The 23,936-nt window shown below is 38.2% G+C and overlaps 1 protein-coding gene across 1 annotated transcript; it reads left to right on the top strand.

The window, feature by feature from the left end:
* The first annotated feature begins 4,342 nt into the window (after positions 1-4,342).
* LOC106076601 (alpha-aminoadipic semialdehyde synthase, mitochondrial-like) lies at positions 4,343-22,785 on the top strand. Its single transcript, XM_056026446.1, has 10 exons — positions 4,343-4,852; positions 6,200-6,376; positions 8,940-9,092; positions 11,449-11,595; positions 17,005-17,083; positions 17,248-17,375; positions 18,333-18,607; positions 20,083-20,194; positions 20,333-20,392; positions 22,579-22,785. The coding sequence occupies exons 1-10, from the start codon at positions 4,442-4,444 to the stop codon at positions 22,654-22,656; spliced, it is 1,620 nt and encodes a 539-aa protein (XP_055882421.1). The 5' UTR covers positions 4,343-4,441; the 3' UTR covers positions 22,657-22,785.
* Positions 22,786-23,936: the final 1,151 nt, after the last annotated feature.

Genomic DNA, 23,936 nt, shown 5'->3' with positions numbered 1-23,936 from the left:
AACAAGCGGGTCATTCCGGTCACTGCTTTCTCCATTCACGTGAGATGTGAATAATTTATTCAGTGTTCAGGCTGTCGATAATTACAATTTTAGACACTGCCCAACGTCTAAATGGACCTCATTCACCAATCGTAAACAAACAACATTTAGTCACGTGATCTTATTGATAAAACAACGAAAAAAAAAACTGTCACGTGATAACCACCATGAAATAAGCATTAGATCGTAAATTATATAGAAGAGATAGAGCACCACGTGGGTAAATGTTGTTTGTTTACGGTTGGTGAATGAGGTCCATTTAGGTCCCACTTTTAAATTGAGATGTGAATGACGCAGGGGGAGACTATTTGGTTGATGTTTTGGGCAGATTTAAATGTTAGTATTCCCTAGTTCAGACTAATAACTTTTTTTGGGCCTATTTGTTACAGATTTTCCGTATTGTTTCGAAATGATTCAGTTTCAGATTCAGTTTCACTTGGTTGCAATTTCAAACGTTTATCTCAGTAAAACAACGATTCTCAGATTACAGGTTCAGGAGAACGAGAAGGTGGGGGGCACGCGACGTTCTAGCGCGTCCGTATTTGCGCGAGTTGATTTTGGCGCAAGATTTTTTGACGATATTTTAGAACACACAACTTTTAAAAATAAAATAAAATAAAATAATTATTATAAACATTGTTTTGAACTATTCTATACTATAGTATGCCTATCTTAATATATAAAGTAGAATGTAAGGCGTATGTATGTATGTATGTATGTATGTCCCGCATAGGAATCAAAACCGTTTGACCAATCTTGATAAAACTTGGCATTAATGTTCCTTAGATAATGGCGGAGAGCGTAGTGTATGTGTAATACCCCAAACTACAAACGGAAGGCCCTAAAGATAAAAAATAAAAAAACTTAAATATGTCTTTATTAAAGGATGAAACTTTTTTAAAAATCGGGTAAACCCGTTTTCATAGTAGTTTATGTTTGATATCGATATTTCGGCTACTTTGGTAAACCCATTTTCATACTATACTTTCATTTTACTGGCAAAATATATCAAAAAATAAATGAGAAGGATCCATTCGCCATGTCTGACATAGATCTAACTCCAGTCCACTAGATCAGTAATACCCAAACTAAGCCTCGCAGGCCGCGGGTCATATCCGGCTAGTATATATATATATATATATATATATATATATATATATATATATATATATATATATATATATCCTGTGGTATGTGCTTGTGAGCAAAGTAAGCCTCGCAGGCCGCGGGTCATATCCGGCTAGTATATATATATATATATAAATATCCTGTGGTACGTGCTTGTGACCAAACTAAGGCTCGCAGGCCGCGGGTCATATCCAGCTAGTATATATATCCTGTGGTATGTGCTTGTGATCAAACTAAGGCTCGCAGGCCGCGGGTCATATCCGGCTAGTATATATATCCTGTGGTATTTGCTTGTGACCTTTCGTCTCGAGGGTAACGGGATTCAAACTCTGCCCGCCGCACTCTTACAGTGCTCCTCTATACCTGAGCATGCTAAGGGAGGGGTCGAAATTTTTTTCCCGTTTGGGGGACTGCCACTGCTAAAAGTTTGAGAAGCACTCCACTTAATGTGACACATCGCACCTGTTGGAAGCAGTATTTACGCATTTTACAAAAGTTTAACTTCTGTAGTGTCTTCACGTTTAACAACAAAACAATGTCCTTTCTTCCAGGCCCATGACATCACGAACTGCAGATGGCGCACGTAGGTATTTCAAAACACGTATTCAATGGCAATACACATCACGTGACCTCGACATTCTCCTAATGACAGCCTCACATTTATCTACTTCGAGACCATCTCATTAATAACAAAAGCGACTTAGGTTCACTTCCGCCACACACGAGTCTAGTTCACGTCTGCTGGTCCTTCCTCACACTTCAGGCACCCCCGCCTTACAACACCAATACCTCCCAGTATTGCTACCGGACCCGGAAGGCAGCCTACTTGGCAGGACGTAGGACGCTCCTGTTCCAGAACGCCAGGCTCTGTTTTTATCTTGTCATTTGTCACGTGTGCTTATTAAGGAAACTGTTCTTGTCGGGTGTAAAGTAGTGCGCGACGATATCAGTGCGCAGGACAGTTACAACAACATTGTACAATCAAAATACGTGTTCATTGAGAAAGGATTTAAAATATCCGTGCAAGTATTTTATAAACATGTTTTTAATATAATCAACATATCGGGTTACAATCATCTGGCTAGAAGCTTAATATTTCATAGTGTGTATTCATTTGTCTAATTACATGTACTGAAAATGACCGACTTCGCTAGAATTAGATTCTAGGGACATTTTAATTTGTTTGCATATTTTTCTGAACTATTATTAAAAGGCATCTTATCTTATAAATGTTTACGATATATTGATTTCTAGATGGCATGGACATGAATTTTATTCTGGTGTGATAGGTTGGGACATATTGAATGTGTAGGGTCTATCATGACTATCAATATATACTTGTTTTCTCTGTTATTTTAAAGGTAAGAAAAGAAATGTAAACAAAACATAGAGTTAAAAACGTGTTTTTGTTTTTTTAAATTAATTTTCAAGAAAAACATTATTTTAAGAATAAAGTAAAGTTAAGTTCCCCTTTCAGACCTTGCGGTTTATAGGGCAGTGGATGTAAAGGTCATCTGTTTCTGTGGCCCACTGTTAACGAGGATGCCATATGGCCAGCACAACGATCAGCCATTTAATTACAAATATTTTTATCAAATTTGTCAGTATGTCACGTTCGTGTGTAGATTTTCATGAAGGGGAGGAAAATACTTCAAGTAGCTAGCACTTTGGTCTATCCAGTGTACAGGATAAAGGCAGTGCTTCTTCTTCTTCTTCTTCTTCTTCTTCGTCTTTTTCTTCTTCTTCTTCATCGTTCTCATTGTTATGTTGGAGTGTTCAGATGACTAGACCAATACATGAGATGAACTGCGCAGTGGTTTCCAAATCAGGGAGCTCTCCATATAGTTTTCCTTTCTATTGGGGTGATTTGGGGCCAATGTCTTATACGGGACTCTTGGTAAAGAGAGCAGTTTTGGAGGACATGCATTCTCTGGTGATACTCCACATGGGCAGATTTTACTAGTTCCAATTTTGAGCTTCCGGAACATATGTTGTCGCATTCTGTTGTGTCCGGTCCTGAGTCGAAAGATTAGACGTTGGTCTTGTCTGGATAGCTTATAGTAAGCGTCATCTTTCTTGTGATTTGGATGAGAGCTCGTCCATTTCTCATTTATTTTGTTTACAATTAATTCCTTCAATTCTTCTGGATAGAGTGCAGAGTTTACTTGTGAGTTTGTTCTCCCACTCTTGGCGAGTGTGTCAGCCTTCTCATTTCCTGCTAGTTGGGCAGTGCTGATAAGCTATGTGTTTTTTTTTTAACTCTTTCTTTCCGTACTTATTTTTCCACGTTTCGGCGGAATTCTTCGATTTGCTCATGACTATTTCACTCCCCCTGTTATGATTAAGCTTTAATAACTTTGTCGTTTGCAATCAGAAAATATTTAATTTGATATAGAATTAAAGGGGAGTGCAGGCTCTTTTTATATAACACAAAGTCTGTGGCATTTTACGTCTCGAGAGACGATCTTTTCCCTTTGCAACTTCTTGTGTAACTAAAGAGGCCAATCCTTGATACACAGCTGCGATCGCAGGTTGGGCATATATAATCACCAGGCGCCGTTGCATTGTGTCCTGGCTTCAATAACACAAAGTAAAGCTTATAAAATCAGACAATTTAATTTAATGAGGTCAAATCAACGATGGTATCGTCAATTAGCAGAGAAAGAGTTAAAGTTAAAGGATAATTATTGTGCTTTTTTCTAGCACTGTAGAATAATTATTTTTTTTTGTAAACTCTTCCATTAGAATCTTAAACTTTTTGATTAATTTACGACATTGAAGTTTAATTTCATGTCTTTGAGAGTGTTTTGTTTATCGCGAAAATCTCCCAAAACTGGTTAAGTTTTAATATTAATGATCTTTTTTTTTTTTTGGTCTGATTTTCTTTTTGGTCACATACGTTTTATAATTATTACTATTATTAGCAGCCCCCGAAAGGGGAAAAGACGCTATTAGTTTTGTGCGAAATGTCTGTCCGTCTGTCCGTCCGTCCCGTTTAGATCTCGTAAACTAGAAAAGATATTGGGGAAGGGGGGGGGGGCAAGGGGACACGATGGCCAGGGTGCCACCCTTAGAAGCGCGCTACACGCAACCTATATTTCTTTTTAATGTTTATGGAAAATGGGGGGGGGGGGTATACGCCAATAATGTACCTTGCCCCTGGTCCACGTTTTACTCACTACGCCTCTGGTTAACACTACTACTAGACTTACTAAAAACAAATTTATGTAGACAAAAATAGACCTGTCATCAAAGGCAAAAAGTTGTATTGAAAATGTCTGACAATGCACAAACGAATGTCGAACATTTACCAACGAATGGCGAACATTTAGCAACGAATTGTGAACATTTACCAACGAATGGCGAACATTTAGCAACGAATTGTGAACATTTACCAACGAATGGCGAACATTTAGCAACGAATGTCGAGCATTTACCAACGAATGGCGAACATTTACCAACGAATGGCGAACATTTACCAACGAATGGCGAACATTTAGCAACGAATTGTGAACATTTACCAACGAATGGCGAACATTTGCAGCCTGTCGTAGCTATTCTCAGAGAAGCTGTCAATGTCTGGGAGCGGAGAGCTCCTCTGTCTCCCAAACAAGTTCTTAAACTCATCCAGAATGGTGTCAAAGTGATAGTCCAGCCTTCCAACAGAAGAGCTTACAGTATGAAGGTCAGTTAAGCTCATTCATTGTATCGCATTCTCTCAGATATCTCTCCACAAACTCCACGTAGGCAATACAAATCTGTCCCCCCCCCCCGCTCCAACCCCCATCCATTTCTGGGAAGCAACTATTTTTCTTCCCTCGCATGACCTCATATGGCTAATGAAAAAGATCGTTGAGTCACGCGTGTGGTAACAATGGGTACAAATCTAGCAGCTGCTGTTCCATGTTTTAAGGCTGCTTGCATACTACACGGTTTTGACAGAGTTATTTATAGTTTGACGAATCTTTCACGTTTCGTTGTAACGTTCACACTAGGCGGGAAATTGTCTGCCGTATCTATCTTTTCCTCCTTTTTTATTTGTTTCATTTCAAATCTTATCTTATAAATTCTAAACAGACAATAATTACGTCCACTTGTCATGTGTTTATCTAGTTGTGTATGTTGATTATTGACTTAAACATTGCTGATTAGGGAACCGGGCTCCATGCACTAGTGAAGAAGGTTACTCATACATATTTTGTCATATCATTTGGAATAAGAAATACACCTTTAAAAGAATATCTTATTGCACCAAAAATATAATTTTCTTGACATATAGGCCATAGACTTATAAATATTATATATAGACTGGAAATCGGAAACAAATTCTTATCCGCGATTGATCGATTCACAGACCTATAGCCTATAACAGTGGAAACTGTTAAAGGGACTACGTTGAATTTTGTTTCTCTTTAGCGAAACTCGACCCTGGCAGCGCCAGAGAATGACTACTCGTTCATTTCTAACATAATAATAATAATCAGGGCTTTTTTGTGACGGTACGCACTGGTACGTCATACTGTCACCTTTTAAAAAAAAATTATTACTTCTCTTGTATTTTAACGTATATTATTAATTTTTAGTAGTTAAAAGTTAGGCAATCAACTACTGAGTACCGGGACCTATTTTTTTTTTTTTTTTTTACAAAAAAAGCACTGATAATAATAATAATAATCTTTATTATCGGTAAGGAGATTTGTCTTATAATCTGTGCATTACACCAACACAACACATTATAACTGTATTTAAGAAAAAAACATACCTCCGCTTCCGTAACCATAGGATTATCACGAGTAAACCAAAATATAGGCCTAATCTAAACCACATGTTATACAAACATATATGCTCATATATATATATACATATTATACAAACTTCTATCAATGAACTCTAGTCCATGCCTGGTCTGATATTCATAAAACATTGTATGCATTTCGTATTTTTTTGTATTTATTTCAGCATAAGTCTATTTTTATCCAAAGGTTATGTCTATTCTAGATATTTGATTAGCTCATTTTTTTTTTCACAAAAGGAATATTCAGATGTCGGTGCGGTCATAAAAGAAGATCTGTCAGAGGCGTCCCTTATGATTGGCGTAAAGGCAGTGCCTGTGGAATCTCTGATAAGAGAAAAGACGTATGCTTTCTTTTCTCATACCATCAAGGCCCAAGAGGACAACATGCCTCTCCTGGATGCTATCCTTGAGAAGGTTTATTTTAGAAACATCATCACTGTTAGAAGGTTTAATTCAGATACATCATTCATCACTGTTAGAAGGTTTACTTTAGAAACATCATTCGTCCCTGTTAGAAAGTTTAATTAACATACCTCATTCATAACTGTTAGAAAGTTTAATTAAGATACCTCATTCATAACTGTTAGAAAGTTTACTTTAGAAACATCATTCATCACTGTTAGAAAGTTTACTTTAGAAACATCATTCGTCCCTGTTAGAAAGTTTACTTTAGAAACATCATTCGTCACTGTTAGAAAGTTTACTTTAGAAACATCATTCATCACTGTTAGAAATGTTTCTAAGTGAGGGTAGAGGAGAGCTGCAATGGCGTCTCTAAGAATCGATTTCACCAATTTCAGCTAGTAGAGGCATGGTGGCCGAGTGATAAAGCGCTTGGCTTCCGAACCGAGGGTTCCTAGTTAGAAAGTTTACTTTAGAAACATCATTTGTCCCTGTTAGCAAGTTTACTTTAGAAACATCATTCGTTCCTGTTAGAAAGTTTACTTTAGAAACATCATTTGTCACTGTTAGAAAGTTTACTTTAGAAACATCATTCATCACTGTTAGAAAGTTTACTTTAGAAACATCATTCGTCACTGTTAGAAAGTTTACTTTAGAAACATCATTCATCACTGTTAGAAAGTTTACTTTAGAAACATCATTCATCACTGTTAGAAAGTTTACTTTAGAAACATCATTCGTCCCTGTTAGAAAGTTTACTTTAGAAACATCATTCATCACTGTTAGAAAGTTTACTTTAGAAACATCATTCGTCCCTGTTAGAAAGTTTACTTTAGAAACATCATTCATCACTGTTAGAAAGTTTACTTTAGAAACATCATTCGTCACTGTTAGAAAGTTTACTTTAGAAACATCATTCATCACTGTTAGAAAGTTTACTTTAGAAACATCATTCGTCCCTGTTAGAAAGTTTACTTTAGAAACATCATTCGTCCCTGTTAGAAAGTTTACTTTAAAAAAATCATTCATCACTGTTAGAAAGTTTACTTTAGAAACATCATTCGTCCCTGTTAGAAAGTTTACTTTAGAAACATCATTCATCACTGTTAGAAAGTTTACTTTAGAAACATCATTCGTCACTGTTAGAAAGTTTACTTTAGAAACATCATTCGTCCCTGTTAGAAAGTTTACTTTAGAAACATCATTCGTCCCTGTTAGAAAGTTTACTTTAGAAACATCATTCGTCCCTGTTAGAAAGTTTACTTTAGAAACATCATTCGTCCCTGTTAGAAAATTTACTTTAGAAACATCATTCATCACTGTTAGAAATGTTTCTAAGTGAGGGTAGAGGAGAGCTGCAATGGCGTCTCTAAGAATCGATTTCGCCAATTTCAGCTAGTAGAGGCATGGTGGCCGAGTGATAAAGCGCTTGGCTTCCGAACCGAGGGTTCCTAGTGAAGACTGATATTTTTATGTTTGGGATCTTTAGTGCACCTCTGATTCCACCCATCTCTACCTGAAGGAGATTGGTCGTTGTGCTGACCACATGACACCCTTGTTTACCTAAACAGATAACCTTCACATCATGTGCCCTATAGATCGCAAGTTCTGAATGGAAACTTTAAGTGCGGCCCACAATCCGCACCGCCTAGTGACGCTACTGGAGAACTGCATTAACTAATACAAAATATAAGTGTGCATGGATATAGATAGATAGATAGATAGATAGATAGATAGATAGATAGATAGATAGATAGATAGATAGATAGATAGAAAAAATGAAGTTCCCGTTTCAGACCTTTTGGTCATCTATTTCTATGGCCAACGGTTAGAGAGCAGGGTGTTATGTGGCCAGCACAAAGACCAACCAACTTTACTAATGCCCCTCACTCAGGGGCGCCCTAAAAATCCCAAAATTCAAAATTTCAGTCCTCACCGAGATTCGAACCCAGGACCCCAGGTTCGGAAGCCGAGCGCTTAACCACTCAGCCATCACGACCCTAATAAATAGATAAATTGGTAAGTATTTAAACATTAACCTCATGTGACAGAAGACGCACTTGATTCCACGCCCCTGATACATAGATAAATTGGTAAGCATTAAAACATTAACCTCATGTGACAGAAGACGCAATTATTTCGTAATTTCATGGAGGCGAGTTAGTTTTATTTAGCATCTAGACTGTTTCGCAAAGCTCATCTCTTTCTACCAATCATAGCATGACATAGCTTGGGAGAGTAGCCATACTCAATTAATGACAGAATGGTTTCTTCAACTAATATTTAAAAGTTCTTATCTCGCAAAAAAAAAATAAAATGTACTAATTCTTTTAACTAGGATTTTGAGCCAAAAATTGTTACGTTAAATTTTATTCAACTGAAAAGACTATGTCTTACGACTCAATAGGATTTTGGGCGCCTTAGTTCTTATGCTTTTTCAGACAGTTAAAAAAACAGCTTTCAAAAATTTGCTTAAACTTATTATAATGCTATTGAATTACTTTAAAAAATATATATTGGAGTGGGAAAAAAAAGGTAGACACTAGATATTTGAAAGCTCCTTCATGATCCCCAGGACATTCGACTGATTGATTATGAGAAGATGGTAGATGATAAAGGCGTCCGCATGGTTGCTTTCGGTAAATACGCAGGTGTGTCTGGGATGATAAATATTCTTCATGGTTTGGGTCTCAGACTATTAGCCCTTGGTCACCATACACCATTCATGGTAAGTATTAATAGTTAAGGGTCAAAGGTTACCACTTGTTGTTAATATAAACATTATGTTTCTATATTAGGCCTACTTTTGTTTATTATTACTTTGTTTATTATATTTCTTTTTGATTAATTAATACATTTTTTATTTAAAAAGCAACAGAATTATTTTTTTTTACTCTATTTTTTTTAATCTTTCAAACCACAGCTTCAAAAGTTCCTACTGTCTTGCAATGATAAGAAATACATATCAATATCGTTCACAGTTTTATACATTAGGCTACTCTTTCCAATCATAGAAATATATTTTTCAAAACCCTTGTAGGCCTATATACTCACTCATCACTAAATCTCTCACTCGCCGAGGACGAAAAACTACGAAAAATGTAACCTGTTATTACCTACCCTTGGCCTACGACACAACTGAGATATTTTCATGATCGATACCTCAACGGTTAAATTGACTAATAACGATTTTTATTACAATTTCAACCCAATAAGTTTGTTTTTTGTTTTATTTGGAAGCCGACATATTGAAAAGTACAAGATTATACGCTCTTTACTTTTTATACGTAGTTTCTTCCTATAAATAATAATCTGTTAGCTCAGCCTTTAGAGCAGGGGTTCTCAACCTGTGAGTCGCGACCCCCCTTGGGGGTCGATTGACCATTTGCCAGGGGTCGCCTAAGACCATCGAAACTATGGATTGTTATTATCTATTCTTCTATTGCTGTATGTGTGTGTGTGTGTGTGGGGGGGGGGGGGGTTCGCGGCAGAGTGGGGGATTGTAAAAAGGGGTCGCCGAACTTAAAAGGTTGAGAACCGCTGCTTTAGAGCATCATGGTCAAGGACTGAAGTCCAAAATCACGCATTACCTTTTTTTTTAAAAAAATATTAAATAGTGCTTTCTGCGCAATTCAATTTTAATAATGATATATATATATAATATAAAATAATATAATATAGGCTATAATATCTATATATAAGTTGAAATGGAATATATAACTCAATTCCAGTACAGTTCATATGATTGTTAACTCTTTATTAAAAAACTGATGGTGTTTGTAAACATCAGAGAACCTTTCAAGTATTTCGATAAAAAGCTAAAAAGTCGGAATACTCATAGATTATATGCAGGACTATTTTCTAAAGCGTAGGATGTGTGTCCTGGTGGGCGGGAGGGGGGGGGGATAAGCGATACGGTAATCTAATTCACGGGTAATAAGTATGTATTTGGGAGGGGTGGAGTTATAAAGCGTGATGTGCCTAATAGTTGTAAGACTGTAAGAGAAACTAAATTTAAAAAATGTAAAGGGGGGGGGGGCGGGGAGAAAATGGGGGGGGGGGGGATTATATAGAATACACAGAAGCTATTGTGTGCTTAATGTGAGTGTTTATAGTATTATGTTGTTATTAGTAAGGGAAAAAAAATATGTACGTGTCGAAATTAGCAATATATCGCCTGGGCAAAAATCAACAGGTGTAGTTGGGTAATATTATGTGTTACAAGATTTTACATGTGATGCTGGTTAGTGATACTGGTCTGTAGTTTCCTGGGTCAGATTTTTCTTCTTTTTTAAATAGGGGGGGGGGGGTGACATTAGCTTCTTTCCAGTCCCATGGTACTCTGCCCTGGTTAAGAGATGCCTGAAAAAAGTATTTTGAACACTGGTCAGGGCCGGTCCTAGCGATTGCGGGGCCCTATGCGAAACTGATTGCGCGGGGCCTAGTCTGGGTGGGAATAAGGATAGTAAGTGAAAATTAAGATTTTGTATTAGAAAAAAAATTCGACTTTGCATTTTATTCATTCTTTTCTAAGTACAAAATTGCGATCATATTAACTTTACTTTACTAACCTTGCAACCTATGGCATATTCATATGCCAGTGACAATAAAAGTAAATACGTATTGGAACTTTCGGTTAAGGGGAAAATTTGTCCGATCATTACATTTTATTACATGAAAGCTGACAATGTCTTTTTTATCGCGCGTAGGAATGGCGTTTCCCATAATGACTGACACACACAAATGGTAATTTTGTCTATTTGTCAATAGATTTTTATGAGTTTTCAGGAAATTTTAATAAGTGCAGGTTATTTCCAGTAATTTTTCGTATATATTTTGCAATTAATAATTACACATAAAATTAGCGCGGGGCCTGTGAAAGCGCGGGGCCCAGTGCGACAGCATAGGTTGCAGTGGCTTAAGACCGGCCCTGACACTGGTGCTAGCTCATTGCTTAGCTCTTTGAGTAATCTATGACAAATCATAAATGAAGGGGTAGTTGGTGTAGTTGGTGGGTCATGCAGGTCAGGCTTATAAAGTTGTAAACGTCTGAATAAGCGCATTGAAGCATTCATTTTATACAGCTGATTGGTCCAAGTCACAGTTATAGAAACACAGCAATGGCCAGGCAAGCCGTACGTGATGCGGGCTATGAAATAGCTTTGGGCCACATGCCAAAATCCATTGGTGCATTAACTTTTGTGTTCACCGGCTCTGGGAATGTTTCACAGGTAAATCTGTTTTTTTTTAAACAAAATTCTTGAAGAATTCTCAGTCGAAATATTGAGTCCATGTCCTAGAATATGTTGTAAACTTAAGGCAAGGGAGGCAACTCAACGAAAGGTTCACTAAAAAATTATGGCAGTTTCACTAGTTTCACTGTCGCTTCCTCTGTCTTCACTTATCTACAACGCTCACTGTCGCCGACTATGTCTATCCTGCACTAGGGACATGCGTAGGACGTAATTATCTTCTTTTTTTTTTGAAGTACGGTAACGTCAGTATTTTATAAGATAAGATATACTGTCACAGGCTCACGGATTGTATTCCAATCAGTGTTTCTCAGACACCTTCTTGTCAAGACAACTTGAGAGAACCCACACTATCACAGGCTCACGGATTGTATTCCAATCAGTGTTTCTCAGACACCTTCTTGTCAAGACAACTTGAGAGAACCCACACTATCACAGGCTCACGGATTGTATTCCAATCAGTGTTTCTCAGACACCTTCTTGTCAAGACAACTTGAGAGAACCCACACTATCACAGGCTCACGGATTGTATTCCAATCAGTGTTTCTCAGACACTTTCTTGTCAAGACAACTTGAGAGAACCCGCACTATCACAGGCTCACGGATTGTATTCCAATCAGTGTTTCTCAGACACCTTCTTGTCAAGACAACTTGAGAGAACCCACACTATCACAGGCTCACGGATTGTTTTCCAATCAGTGTTTCTCAGACACCTTCTTGTCAAGACAACTTGAGAGAACCCACACTATCACAGGCTCACGGATTGTTTTCCAATCAGTGTTTCTCAGACACTTTCTTGTCAAGACAACTTGAGAGAACCCACACTATCACAGGCTCACGGATTGTTTTCCAATCAGTGTTTCTCAGACACCTTCTTGTCAAGACAACTTGAGAGAACCCACACTATCACAGGCTCACGGATTGTTTTCCAATCAGTGTTTCTCAGACACCTTCTTGTCAAGACAACTTGAGAGAACCCGCACTATCACAGGCTCACGGATTGTATTCCAATCAGTGTTTCTCAGACACCTTCTTGTCAAGACAACTTGAGAGAACCCGCACTATCACAGGCTCACGGATTGTATTCCAATCAGTGTTTCTCAGACACCTTCTTGTTAAAACAACTTGAGAAAACCCACACTATCACAGGCTCGCGGATTGTTTTCCAATCAGTGTTTCTCAGACACCTTCTTGTCAAGACAACTTGAGAGAACCTACACTGTCACAGGCTCACGGATTGTATTCCAATCAGTGTTTCTCAGACACCTTCTTGTCAAGACAACTTGAGAGAACCTACAGTATCACAGGCTCACGGATTGTATTCCAATCAGTGTTTCTCAGACACCTTCTTGTCAAGACAACTTGAGAGAACCTACACTATCACAGGCTCACGGATTGTATTCCAATCAGTGTTTCTCAGACACCTTCTTGTCAAGACAACTTGAGAGAACCTACAGTATCACAGGCTCACGGATTGTATTCCAATCAGTGTTTCTCAGACACCTTCTTGTCAAGACAACTTGAGAGAACCTACACTGTCACAGGCTCACGAGCCTTGTCTCTCTCCCTATCTCCTTTGGCTGTCCCAAGAACAGTTGCCTAATGCCTTCTCAAAACATCTGTTTGGGATGTCTTCCTTTCACAGGAATGGCCCTTGTTTCTCAGGCACTTTCTTGTCCAGACTACCCCACAGAGCATCTCAACTGTCCCTCGCCTCTCTAGCCTGTCTTAGCGCCCCCCAATGCCCCTCCATTCCCCCAGAAATATTAAGCACAGACATATTTGGATTTATACAAAGCCCCAAAACGGAATCAGAAATGTATCTTTGTCTTTATTGTCCCTCTGTCTTATTTTCCCTCGGTCTTATTTTCCCTCGGTCTTATTTTCCCTCGGTCTTATTTTCCCTCGGTCTTATTTTTCCTCGGTCTTATTTTCCCTCGGTCTTATTTTTCCTCAGTCTTATTTTCCCTCAGTTTTATTTTCCCTCGGTCTTATTTTTCCTCAGTCTTATTTTCCCTCAGTTTTATTTTCCCTCGGTCTTATTTTTCCTCAGTCTTATTTTCCCTCAGTTTTATTTTCCCTCGGTCTTATTTTCCCTCGGTTTTATTTTTCCTCGGTCTTATTTTTCCTCTGTCTTATTTTCCCTCTGTTTTATTTTCCCTCGGTCTTATTTTCCCTCGGTCTTATTGTCCCTCAATCTTATTGTCCCTCGGTCTTATTTTCCCTCAGTCTTATTTTCCCTCGCTCTTATTTTCCCTCAATCTTATTGTCCCTCGGTCTTATTGTCCCTCGGTCTTATTGTCCCTCGGTCTTATTTTCCCTCAGTCTTATTTTCCCTCGTCTTATTTTCCCTCAGTCTTATTTTCCCTCGTCTTATTTTCCCTCGTCTTATTTTCCCTCAGTCTTATTTTCCCTCAGTCTTATTTTCCCTCGGTCTTATTGTCCCTCGGTCTTATTTTCCCTCAGTCTTATTTTCCCTCAGTCTTATTTTCCCTCGGTCTTATTTTCCCTCAGTCTTATTTTCCCTCAGTCTTATTGTCCCTCAGTCTTATTTTCCCTCGGTCTTATTGTCCCTCGGTCTTATTTTCCCTCAGTCTTATTTTCCCTCAGTCTTATTTTCCCTCAATCTTATTTTCCCTCGGTCTTATTTTCCCTCGTCTTATTTTCCCTCAGTCTTATTTTCCCTCGGTCTTATTTTTCCTCAATCTTATTTTCCCTCAGTCTTATTTTCCCTCGGTCTTATTTTCCCTCAATCTTATTTTCCCTAGGTCTTATTTTCCCTCGTCTTATTTTCCCTCAATCTTATTTTCCCTCGGTCTTATTTTCCCTCAGTCTTATTTTCCCTCGTCTTATTTCCCTCGGTCTTATTTTCCCTCGTCTTATTTTCCCTCGGTCTTATTTTCCCTCGGTCTTATTTTCCCTCGCTCTTATTTTCCCTCGGTCTTATTTTCCCTCGGTCTTATTTTCCCTCGCTCTTATTTTCCCTCAATCTTATTTTCCCTCGGTCTTATTTTCCCTCGCTCTTATTTTCCCTCAATCTTATTTTCCCTCGCTCTTATTTTCCCTCAATCTTATTTTCCCTCGGTCTTATTTTCCCTCGCTCTTATTTTCCCTCGCTCTTATTTTCCCTCGGTCTTATTTTCCCTCGCTCTTATTTTCCCTCGGTCTTATTTTCCCTCGGTCTTATTTTCCCTCGTCTTATTTTCCCTCAGTCTTATTTTCCCTCAGTCTTATTTTCCCTCAGTCTTATTTTCCCTCAGTCTTATTTTCCCTCGGTCTTATTTTCCCTTGGTCTTATTTTCCCTCGGTCTTATTTTCCCTCAGTCTTATTTTCCCTTGGTCTTATTTTCCCTCAGTCTTATTTTCCCTCGTCTTATTTTCCCTCAGTCTTATTTTCCCTCAGTCTTATTTTCCCTCAGTCTTATTTTCCCTCGGTCTTATTTTCCCTCGTCTTATTTTCCCTCAGTCTTATTTTCCCTCAGTCTTATTTTCCCTCAGTCTTATTTTCCCTCAGTCTTATTTTCCCTCGTCTTATTTTCCCTCTGTCTTATTTTCCCTCGGTCTTATTTTCCCTCGTCTTATTTTCCCTCGGTCTTATTTTCCCTCGGTCTTTTTTTCCCTCGGTCTTATTTTCCCTTGGTCTTATTTTCCCTCGTCTTATTTTCCCTCAGTCTTATTTTCCCTCAGTCTTATTTTCCCTCGGTCTTATTTTCCCTCGTCTTATTTTCCCTCAGTCTTATTTTCCCTCAGTCTTATTTTCCCTCAGTCTTATTTTCCCTCAGTCTTATTTTCCCTCGTCTTATTTTCCCTCTGTCTTATTTTCCCTCGGTCTTATTTTCCCTCAGTCTTATTTTCCCTCAGTCTTATTTTCCCTCAGTCTTATTTTCCCTCAGTCTTATTTTCCCTCAGTCTTATTTTCCCTCGGTCTTATTTTCCCTTGGTCTTATTTTCCCTCGGTCTTATTTTCCCTCAGTCTTATTTTCCCTTGGTCTTATTTTCCCTCAGTCTTATTTTCCCTCGTCTTATTTTCCCTCAGTCTTATTTTCCCTCAGTCTTATTTTCCCTCGGTCTTATTTTCCCTCGTCTTATTTTCCCTCAGTCTTATTTTCCCTCAGTCTTATTTTCCCTCTGTCTTATTTTCCCTCGGTCTTATTTTCCCTCGTCTTATTTTCCCTCAGTCTTATTTTCCCTCAGTCTTATTTTCCCTCAGTCTTATTTTCCCTTGGTCTTATTTTCCCTCAGTCTTATTTTCCCTCGTCTTATTTTCCCTCAGTCTTATTTTCCCTCAGTCTTATTTTCCCTCAGTCTTATTTTCCCTCAGTCTTATTTTCCCTCAGTCTTATTTTCCCTCGTCTTATTTTCCCTCTGTCTTATTTTCCCTCGGTCTTATTTTCCCTCGTCTTATTTTCCCTCGGTCTTATTTTCCCTCGGTCTTTTTTTCCCTCGGTCTTATTTTCCCTTGGTCTTATTTTCCCTCGTCTTATTTTCCCTCGGTCTTATTTTCCCTCAGTCTTATTTTCCCTCTGTCTTATTTTCCCTCGGTCTTATTTTCCCTCGTCTTATTTTCCCTCGGTCTTATTTTCCCTCGGTCTTTTTTTCCCTCGGTCTTATTTTCCCTTGGTCTTATTTTCCCTCGTCTTATTTTCCCTCGGTCTTATTTTCCCTCAGTCTTATTTTCCCTCTGTCTTATTTTCCCTCTGTCTTATTTTCCCTCGGTCTAGATTATATTTTTGTTTTTGTTAAATATATAGGCTACTTGTTTTTTATAATAGGCCTGAATTATTAATTTAAAAAAGGAAAGTTCCCTTTCAAATCTTGTGGTCCATAGGGCAGTTGATGTAAAGGTCATCTGTTTCTGTGGCCTACGGTTAACAAGCGTGTCATGTGGCCAGCACAACGACTAGCCTCTTTTACTTTCCCCAACTAATGTCAGGTACCCATTAGAGCTGGGTGGACTCAGAGGCTCCTAAAGATTCCGAAATTAAAAATCCCAGGATTCGAACCCGGGACCCCCGTTTCGGAAGAAAAGCGCTTTACCGCTCAGCCACCGTGCATCCTCCTGTATTTTCGCTAATTTACATTTTGTTCTTCTGAGCTGGGATGCCTATAATTATTATTATAGTTACTGAAATGTGTATCTTATTTTTATAAGTCAACACCGACTTTAACAAAGTACGAATGAAAAAAAAAAAAGGAGGGGGGGTTGTCCCTATAACATAGTATGTTTATTCTAGCATAGCGTCTCCTATTGTTAAATGGCATTAGTAAGTTAAAAATTCTTGTTTGATTAGTAAAAAAAATTCTTTACAAAAAAATTAATGGTGTCTTGATTTCCTAATTACTTTAATATATTAATTATAACATCCGTAACACGTTAAAATGTTCCAGGGAGCTCAAGAAGTGTTCCAGGAACTTCCCCACGAATATGTTCAACCAGAACATTTACCAAAAGTCTCAGTCCAAGGGTGTAAGTTATTTATTTGCATTGAGTTCATAGACCCAAAGAGCTATTTTATGGTACTTTCATATTGCATTGAAAGGGTCTATTTTTTAAAAAATTATGTAGTTTTCTCCCCATGCTGTGATGATCACTTCTAACGTTATGTACTTTTCTCCCCATGCTGTGACCAGCCACAAGTCAACTGTACGCATGCGTTGTACGTCGTGGTGACCACTATAAGAGAAAAGATGGCGGCAAGTTCGATGCTGAAGAGTTTGAGAACCATCCAGAAAGATACATCTCCACTTTTAGCCACGACGTGAACAAATTTTGTTATTCTTTTTTAGTTATAGACTTTATCTTTTGGTTGTTAGATATGTAAAAAAAAAATATGTAAAAATAAAATGGCTTTTGTATAGCGTTACTTTCATGCTTATAGCATGCTCAGAGCGCTTTGGTCCAATCTCAGTAGTGGACCAGTTGGGCGGGGGGGGGGGGGGGGGGAGGGGGTATCTAGGAAAAGTTTTTTTCCGTACTGCCTTCAGTAAACACAACTCTGCCCGAGTCGGGTGTCGAACCTCGAGCTCCCTTCATAGGTAGCCAAGCCATTTAAAAATAGATAGATTTCGTTATATAGACATATTTCTTTGTTGATTTAGACTATATCTTTTTATGTAATAGACTACATTTTGTTGTTGTTATCGACTATAATATATTTTTTGTTGTTGTTATCGACTATGATATATTTTTTGTTGTTGTTATCGACTATAATATATTTTTTGTTGTTGTTATCGACTATAATATATTTTTTGTTGTTGTTATCGACTATAATATATTTTTTGTTGTTGTTATCGATTATTTTTCTTTGTTATATAGACTTATATTTCTTTGTTGTAGACTTTATTTCTTTGTTGTTATAGACTTAATTGCTTTGTTGTTATAGCCTTTTTTTTTTCGCAATAGAATTATTTTTTTGTTATTATAGATTTTACTTCTTTGTTGTTATAGACTAATATAAACTTTATCTCTGTGTTGTTCTAGACTAGTAAAGACTATATTTTGTATTGTTATGGACTATATTTCTCTTATAGACTATATACTTCTTAGTTGTTATAGACTATTTTTTGTTATAGACTCTTTTTTGGTGATTTTATATTATTTTATATTATATGCATGACTAAATGCATGACGCGTAGGACGTAATCATCTTCTTTTTTGAAGTAACGTCTGTATTATATAAGATAAGATAAGATAAGATTTGATGCTTCAAATTTAGATCGCTCCTTATGCCTCTTGTATCATCAATGGAATTTACTGGGCCCCTGGAGCCCCGCGCCTGATGACAGTTCTAGATGCCAAGACAGCTCTGCAGCCCACATATGCCCCCTGGCTGCCGTCATCTCCTGGATGCCCTACACTCCCCCACCGCCTTCTCGCAATCTGTGATATCTCTGCTGACCCCAGGGGCTCTATCGAGTTCATGAGAGAATGCACCACCATTGACAAGCCTTTCTGTCTGTACGATGCACGGAAGGATATAAACACATATAGGTAAGTGATACATCTCCACCCGCATCAGGAAAACTGGTCCAAGAACAGATGAATAATTGACGACCATTTAAAAAAACAAACAAATCAGAAACACACGAGATGAAGCCATTGATTACACATGTGCAGTTTGTCTGGTTTCACTCGCAGCCGTTATTTTTAGATCCGCCAAACATTTAAAGATCTTCTCAAAGTTTTGAATTGAAGCACGAATGGATTTGTATTTCTCAGTCCATTGTGTCTCACACAAAAGAGGTAAATTTAGCATACACACTGTCTACACCAGCGGTTCTCAACCTTTTATGCTCGGCGACCCCTTTTTACAATCCCCCACTTAGCCGCGACCCCCCCCCCCCCTTCCCCCGCACACACACAGCAACTGAAGAATAGACAATAAAAATCCATTTTTTTTCAATGGTTTTTGGCGACCCCTGGCAAATTGTCAATCGACCCCCAAGGGGGTCGCGACCCACAGGTTGAGAACCCCTGGTCTACACTGTACATAATATATTCGTTAAAACACAAAAGAGGTAAATTTAGCACAAACACTGCCTAGACTGTACCTAATATATTCGTTAGACACAGACAGCGCGTCTCTCTTAACAACTAGGACAAAACCAATGAAGTCTTCTCGAGGAAAAAAAAGAGCAAAAAAAAAAAAAAAAAAACATGTATCCTATTCTAGGCCTTATTTAAATATAGAAAACTATAGCTATATAAACTATAATTATGTGCAAATAAAAACATACCGCCACGACTAACGCGCTATAGTATATTGAATTGCAAACCTACAATAAAGCTTACATGGTTGGACATGAATTACAAATTAACCTAGTCTAGTTTGTTACAATAATAGCATATCGTTATAGCTGAAATTCAGTGGAAGCTAAACTCGTTAAGCTGCTACTTAGTGGAAATTAATTGATATGAAGGTGTAAAAAAAAAAATGGGCTGAAATTTGACTATTTAGAATTCAGAGGGATGCATGTAGATCAGCGGTTCTCAACCTTTTATGCTCGGCGACCCCCTTTTTAGAATCCCCCACTCTTCCGCGACCCCCGCACACACACACACATACAGCAATAGAAGAATAGACAATAACAATCCTTATTTTCGATGGTCTTAGGCGACCCCTGGCAAATCGTCAATCGACCCCCAAGGGGGTCGCGACCCACAGGTTGAGAACCCCTGATGTAGATGGTCGGTGATCGATTTCTGATAAGCCCCTAGGCTTTTGGCTACTCAGAATCCCGGGGGGGGGGTGCATGTGCACCACCTTGCACCCCCTTGCGGGCGCCCATGGATGTTCGCTATCAAATCACGTTTCAGTTTGTTCGGCTTTATAGATTCGACTATTACGGCTTTGTAATTAAAGATTCATTAGGGGGGTCCTAAGTTCTATAACAAATGTTGGATGCATTTCGTGTGTATATGTGTTGTAATAATTAGCTCTAGTTGTCGGCTGTATTCATTTTCAGTTTTGCTGGTGACGGTGTTCTGATTTGCTCCATCGATAACATGCCAGCACAGATTCCAAGAGAGGCCACAGAATACTTTGGCAGCCTCTTGTTACCTTACATTGATGAAATGGTGAGAGCACTGACCTAAATATATATTTTGTGAATTATTTGTTTACGTTATTAATTGACATGAATGTTACGTTGACCAAGTGACGCCATGTATACCAAGTGGTTTAAAATGAATGTTTATATCTATCTTTGTTTACAGTTGAAGTCCAACGCAAAGACACCATTCGCTGAATATGACTGCAGTCCTGTAATAAGAAATGTAACATTGTGTTTGTTTTTTTGTTTTGTTTTTGTTATTACTGTATTAATAAAATGTCACTCACTGAAAAGATGGTGTTTTGTAGCAAGATGGTGCATAGGTCAGTTAAAGGGAAACTCTGTTTTTTTTTTTTGGGGGGGGGGGGGGGGTGTTTTGTTTTTTTCAAATTTCGGTTATTGACATGTTTGAATTCTGCGTAAAAAGTTATAATAGTAAGGATTTTACCCCTTTTTTTTATTTAAATGCTTAAAAACAATTTTTTAAAATAAATTAGAAAGTAAATTCTTGACCAAAATAAAAAGGTTCTTTCGGTTTTAGGTTAAGCATACGTCACTTTCCTCAAGAATAGGCCCTACTGACGGCGAATCTATATCTAACCAATCGCATATAGCTTTATTCTTACAGTAGCTGTTAAGCTTATTGACTGCCTATAGTCTATAGGCCTAGCTATCATAGTCACTGCTACAGTTAAATAGATCTCAAAGCATCGAGTAGTATAACCAACTCGAGAAAAAAAGTAACATTTTCATTCACACTCATCTATGTCTCAAAAAAGTAGATAGACCGTGCGAACGACTGATTCTAACAAACTGGTCATTGTAAGGCTAGCCTAGAGCTATATTAGGCTACGTGTCATGACAAGACGGTCACGCGATAGTGTTTGTTGTATGTTGAGTGGTCAGGCGAGAAAATACACACTGCCATATAGTCAAGCATGTAGATCTACTCTTAAAACGTATAGGCCTAATCTATTCTTTGCTTAAAAGATCTTGGTCTCACTGCACAGACCTAGATCTATTTCTTTTAACTTTACTAAATGGTTTTCGATGTACAGTGAGTCGATAATATGAAAATAAAAATGAATGTAGGCCTTGACAGTTTTCTGGAGATTTTAATCGAAAAAGGGGGGGGGGAATTAAACGTATATAAATACATCTTTTTTCTTTTTAATTGTGCAATAATGTTAGTAACACATGTTTCATAGATGTGTGGTCACGTGGTGCCGAAGCGTATAATAGATACCATCATACTAGTCGGTACTACTGAGATCTAGGTCTGCATCTACAATCAAATAGGTTTAGATCTACTCAAAGCATTATAATAACTACCTCTAGGGGGAAAAGGGCATTTTCATCCACACCCCTCCCTGCCGAAATAGTACCGTAAATGGGCTGCGAGTCCAACTGATGTTAACGACCAGGTCAGATCTACGTATAGCCTACACATTTAGGCAGCAGCGTAGCTAGGGTGGTGGAGAATGTGAAAATTCCTCCGGGCCCCAATTTGAGGCCCCCCCCCCAAAAGAGTGTTTTTTTTTCATTAAATATTAAATATCAAGCAAAATGCAGGGGCCCCCAAAGAGGTCGAGCCCCCGGGGCCCTTCTATGATGGCAAATTCCTAGCTACGCCCCTGCATTTAGGCCATGCTGATGTCACATAGAAACTCGTTAAAGATCTTAACGTTTTGGATGCGCAGAAAAAATACGTCAGAAAAAAACATCAATGACTAAGTTATTATTGAACATAAAATGAAAAGAATAATATATTCCTTATCTGTAATTTATAACATATCAAAAACTTGCCAAACCATCGGATGTTCCCTTTAAAGTTTATCTACTGGATTTCCAGAGGCGGCTTTAGCAGTGTGCGCAACAGGCACCTTCGATATGGGCCACGGTAGGTCACGGCGCAACCCTGGTCGAGTGTCATATCAGGGCCACGAATAATACGATGGGGTGACTTTATTGCTGAGGCCCACTAAGACGAGGTCCTGGATGGTTTGCCCCACTCGCTACCCTCTATAATAAGTTCGCTTCTGGCGCTATCTCTTGTAAACTTGCGCTAAATCTGGCTATCCAAGCAATTAAATCAACTTCCTTTAAAAAAAAAAACAACTTAATATAACTTTAATTAATGTTTTCGATTCCGAAGATTTAGGATGAGAGCAGTATATCACGTGACCACGCAAACCCAGTTGTGACCTGCACATTTTCCCGCATTTCATGCTGACAAAGCCATTGACTATTAACATTGCACAGTGTCTTTGCTATTTATCACCTAAACATATGCAAACTACTTTAGTGTGTAAAGAAATAAGTTTATGTTTTTATGAATATAACATCGCACAATGTAACAAAATGCAATCTCTGAATCATATGCAAATCTCACTTCTGCAAACTTTTCAGGCGATCATCGCAAGCAATGGGGAGTTAACTCCGAACTTCAAATATATTCAACATTTGCGTAGAAAAAGAAAGGAATGAGGCTCTATTTCAACTGAGTTATATTCCTGAGTTATGTTCAAATCTTGACCTTATTCTCTGATGAATAATCAATGTATTTAAATTATTTATTCAAATATTGTGTATGACACTTTCAATAAAGATTTAATGTAATAATTATAAGGCTTGTCTTTGACCTACATACTTTGCCACATCCGGCTCAGACTTAACCATTTTTCGACGGTGGTCGATCTCAATGGACCCCATTCACCAATCGTAAATAAACATATTTAGCCATGTCATAATATTGATAAAACAATGGAAAAATGCGTATCACGTGACAGCCATTATTGATTACATAATTTGTATAGAAGATATATAGAATCACGCGGCTAAATGTTGTTTGTTTACGACTGGTGAATGAGGTCCATTCTACACTGTATCTACGTCTGTTCTCGGCAGTGGATTTTCTTTAGGCCTCAAATGTGTTTCCCACGGCCTTTGTAAGTGATCTCCTGCTGTCTCATTCCGAAGCCGCCTGCAGGTGCTCTCTCCTATGTCAGGTAAAACAAGTAGGCGCCTAAGCTGGTCTTTTTAATTAGGCCCATTGATCTTGTCCAGCTCTAGCATTGTGCTGATTTAGGGCGTAGTTTACATGATGTGTGGGGCCTAGGGCGAAGGTTACATGCTGTGCCGGGGGGGGGGGGTTGTGTGGAAACTGTACGCAACACTAGCCACTACACTTCACATATCCATTAGTCTGTAGAACTGATCCGGCACCACGCATGATCTGTCGACCATCTTTCTCCATTCCTCTCTTGCATTCCTCTACTTGCATGGCGGCGCCAATCCCCTTAATGCCTGACCACGGTCTAGTAGCTCCAATTAGGTGGTTCGCCTTGGTCCAGAAGCTGTGTCCGTTGCCGGACCATCAAAGGTGCTATTCTGCTCCAAACTGTATCCCCCTCGCTACACTACTTATTATACCTGAGCGATGCCGGTATTCCTATTTTTCATAACACCCAAGACTCGATTAACAGATTATGTACTTTTTTTTTTAAAGTAACGTCTATAATTTATAAGATGAAGCGTCAGTTTAAAACATATTTAAGACAACATTTGTCATGGACAAGGTTCAGTTTAGTGGTTGTTCATGATTTTACAGTTTCGTACTTGAAGTATTTGATGACATCAGCTCCCTTTGATGCCCTCAAAAATAAAATAAAATAAAACACCGAAAATTTATTTTAAAGGGTGTATTTCAGAATTCAGTGTGTTTCTCAAACTTTTACTTGTGACACTGTCATACATTTCGGGTTCAA

The sequence above is a fragment of the Biomphalaria glabrata genome, chromosome 4 (genome assembly GCF_947242115.1).
Source record: "Biomphalaria glabrata chromosome 4, xgBioGlab47.1, whole genome shotgun sequence".
NCBI classification, from domain to species: Eukaryota; Metazoa; Mollusca; class Gastropoda; family Planorbidae; genus Biomphalaria; species Biomphalaria glabrata.
The sequence above is the reverse complement of the archived record's forward strand: the minus strand, read 5'-3'. Positions and strand labels throughout refer to the sequence as shown.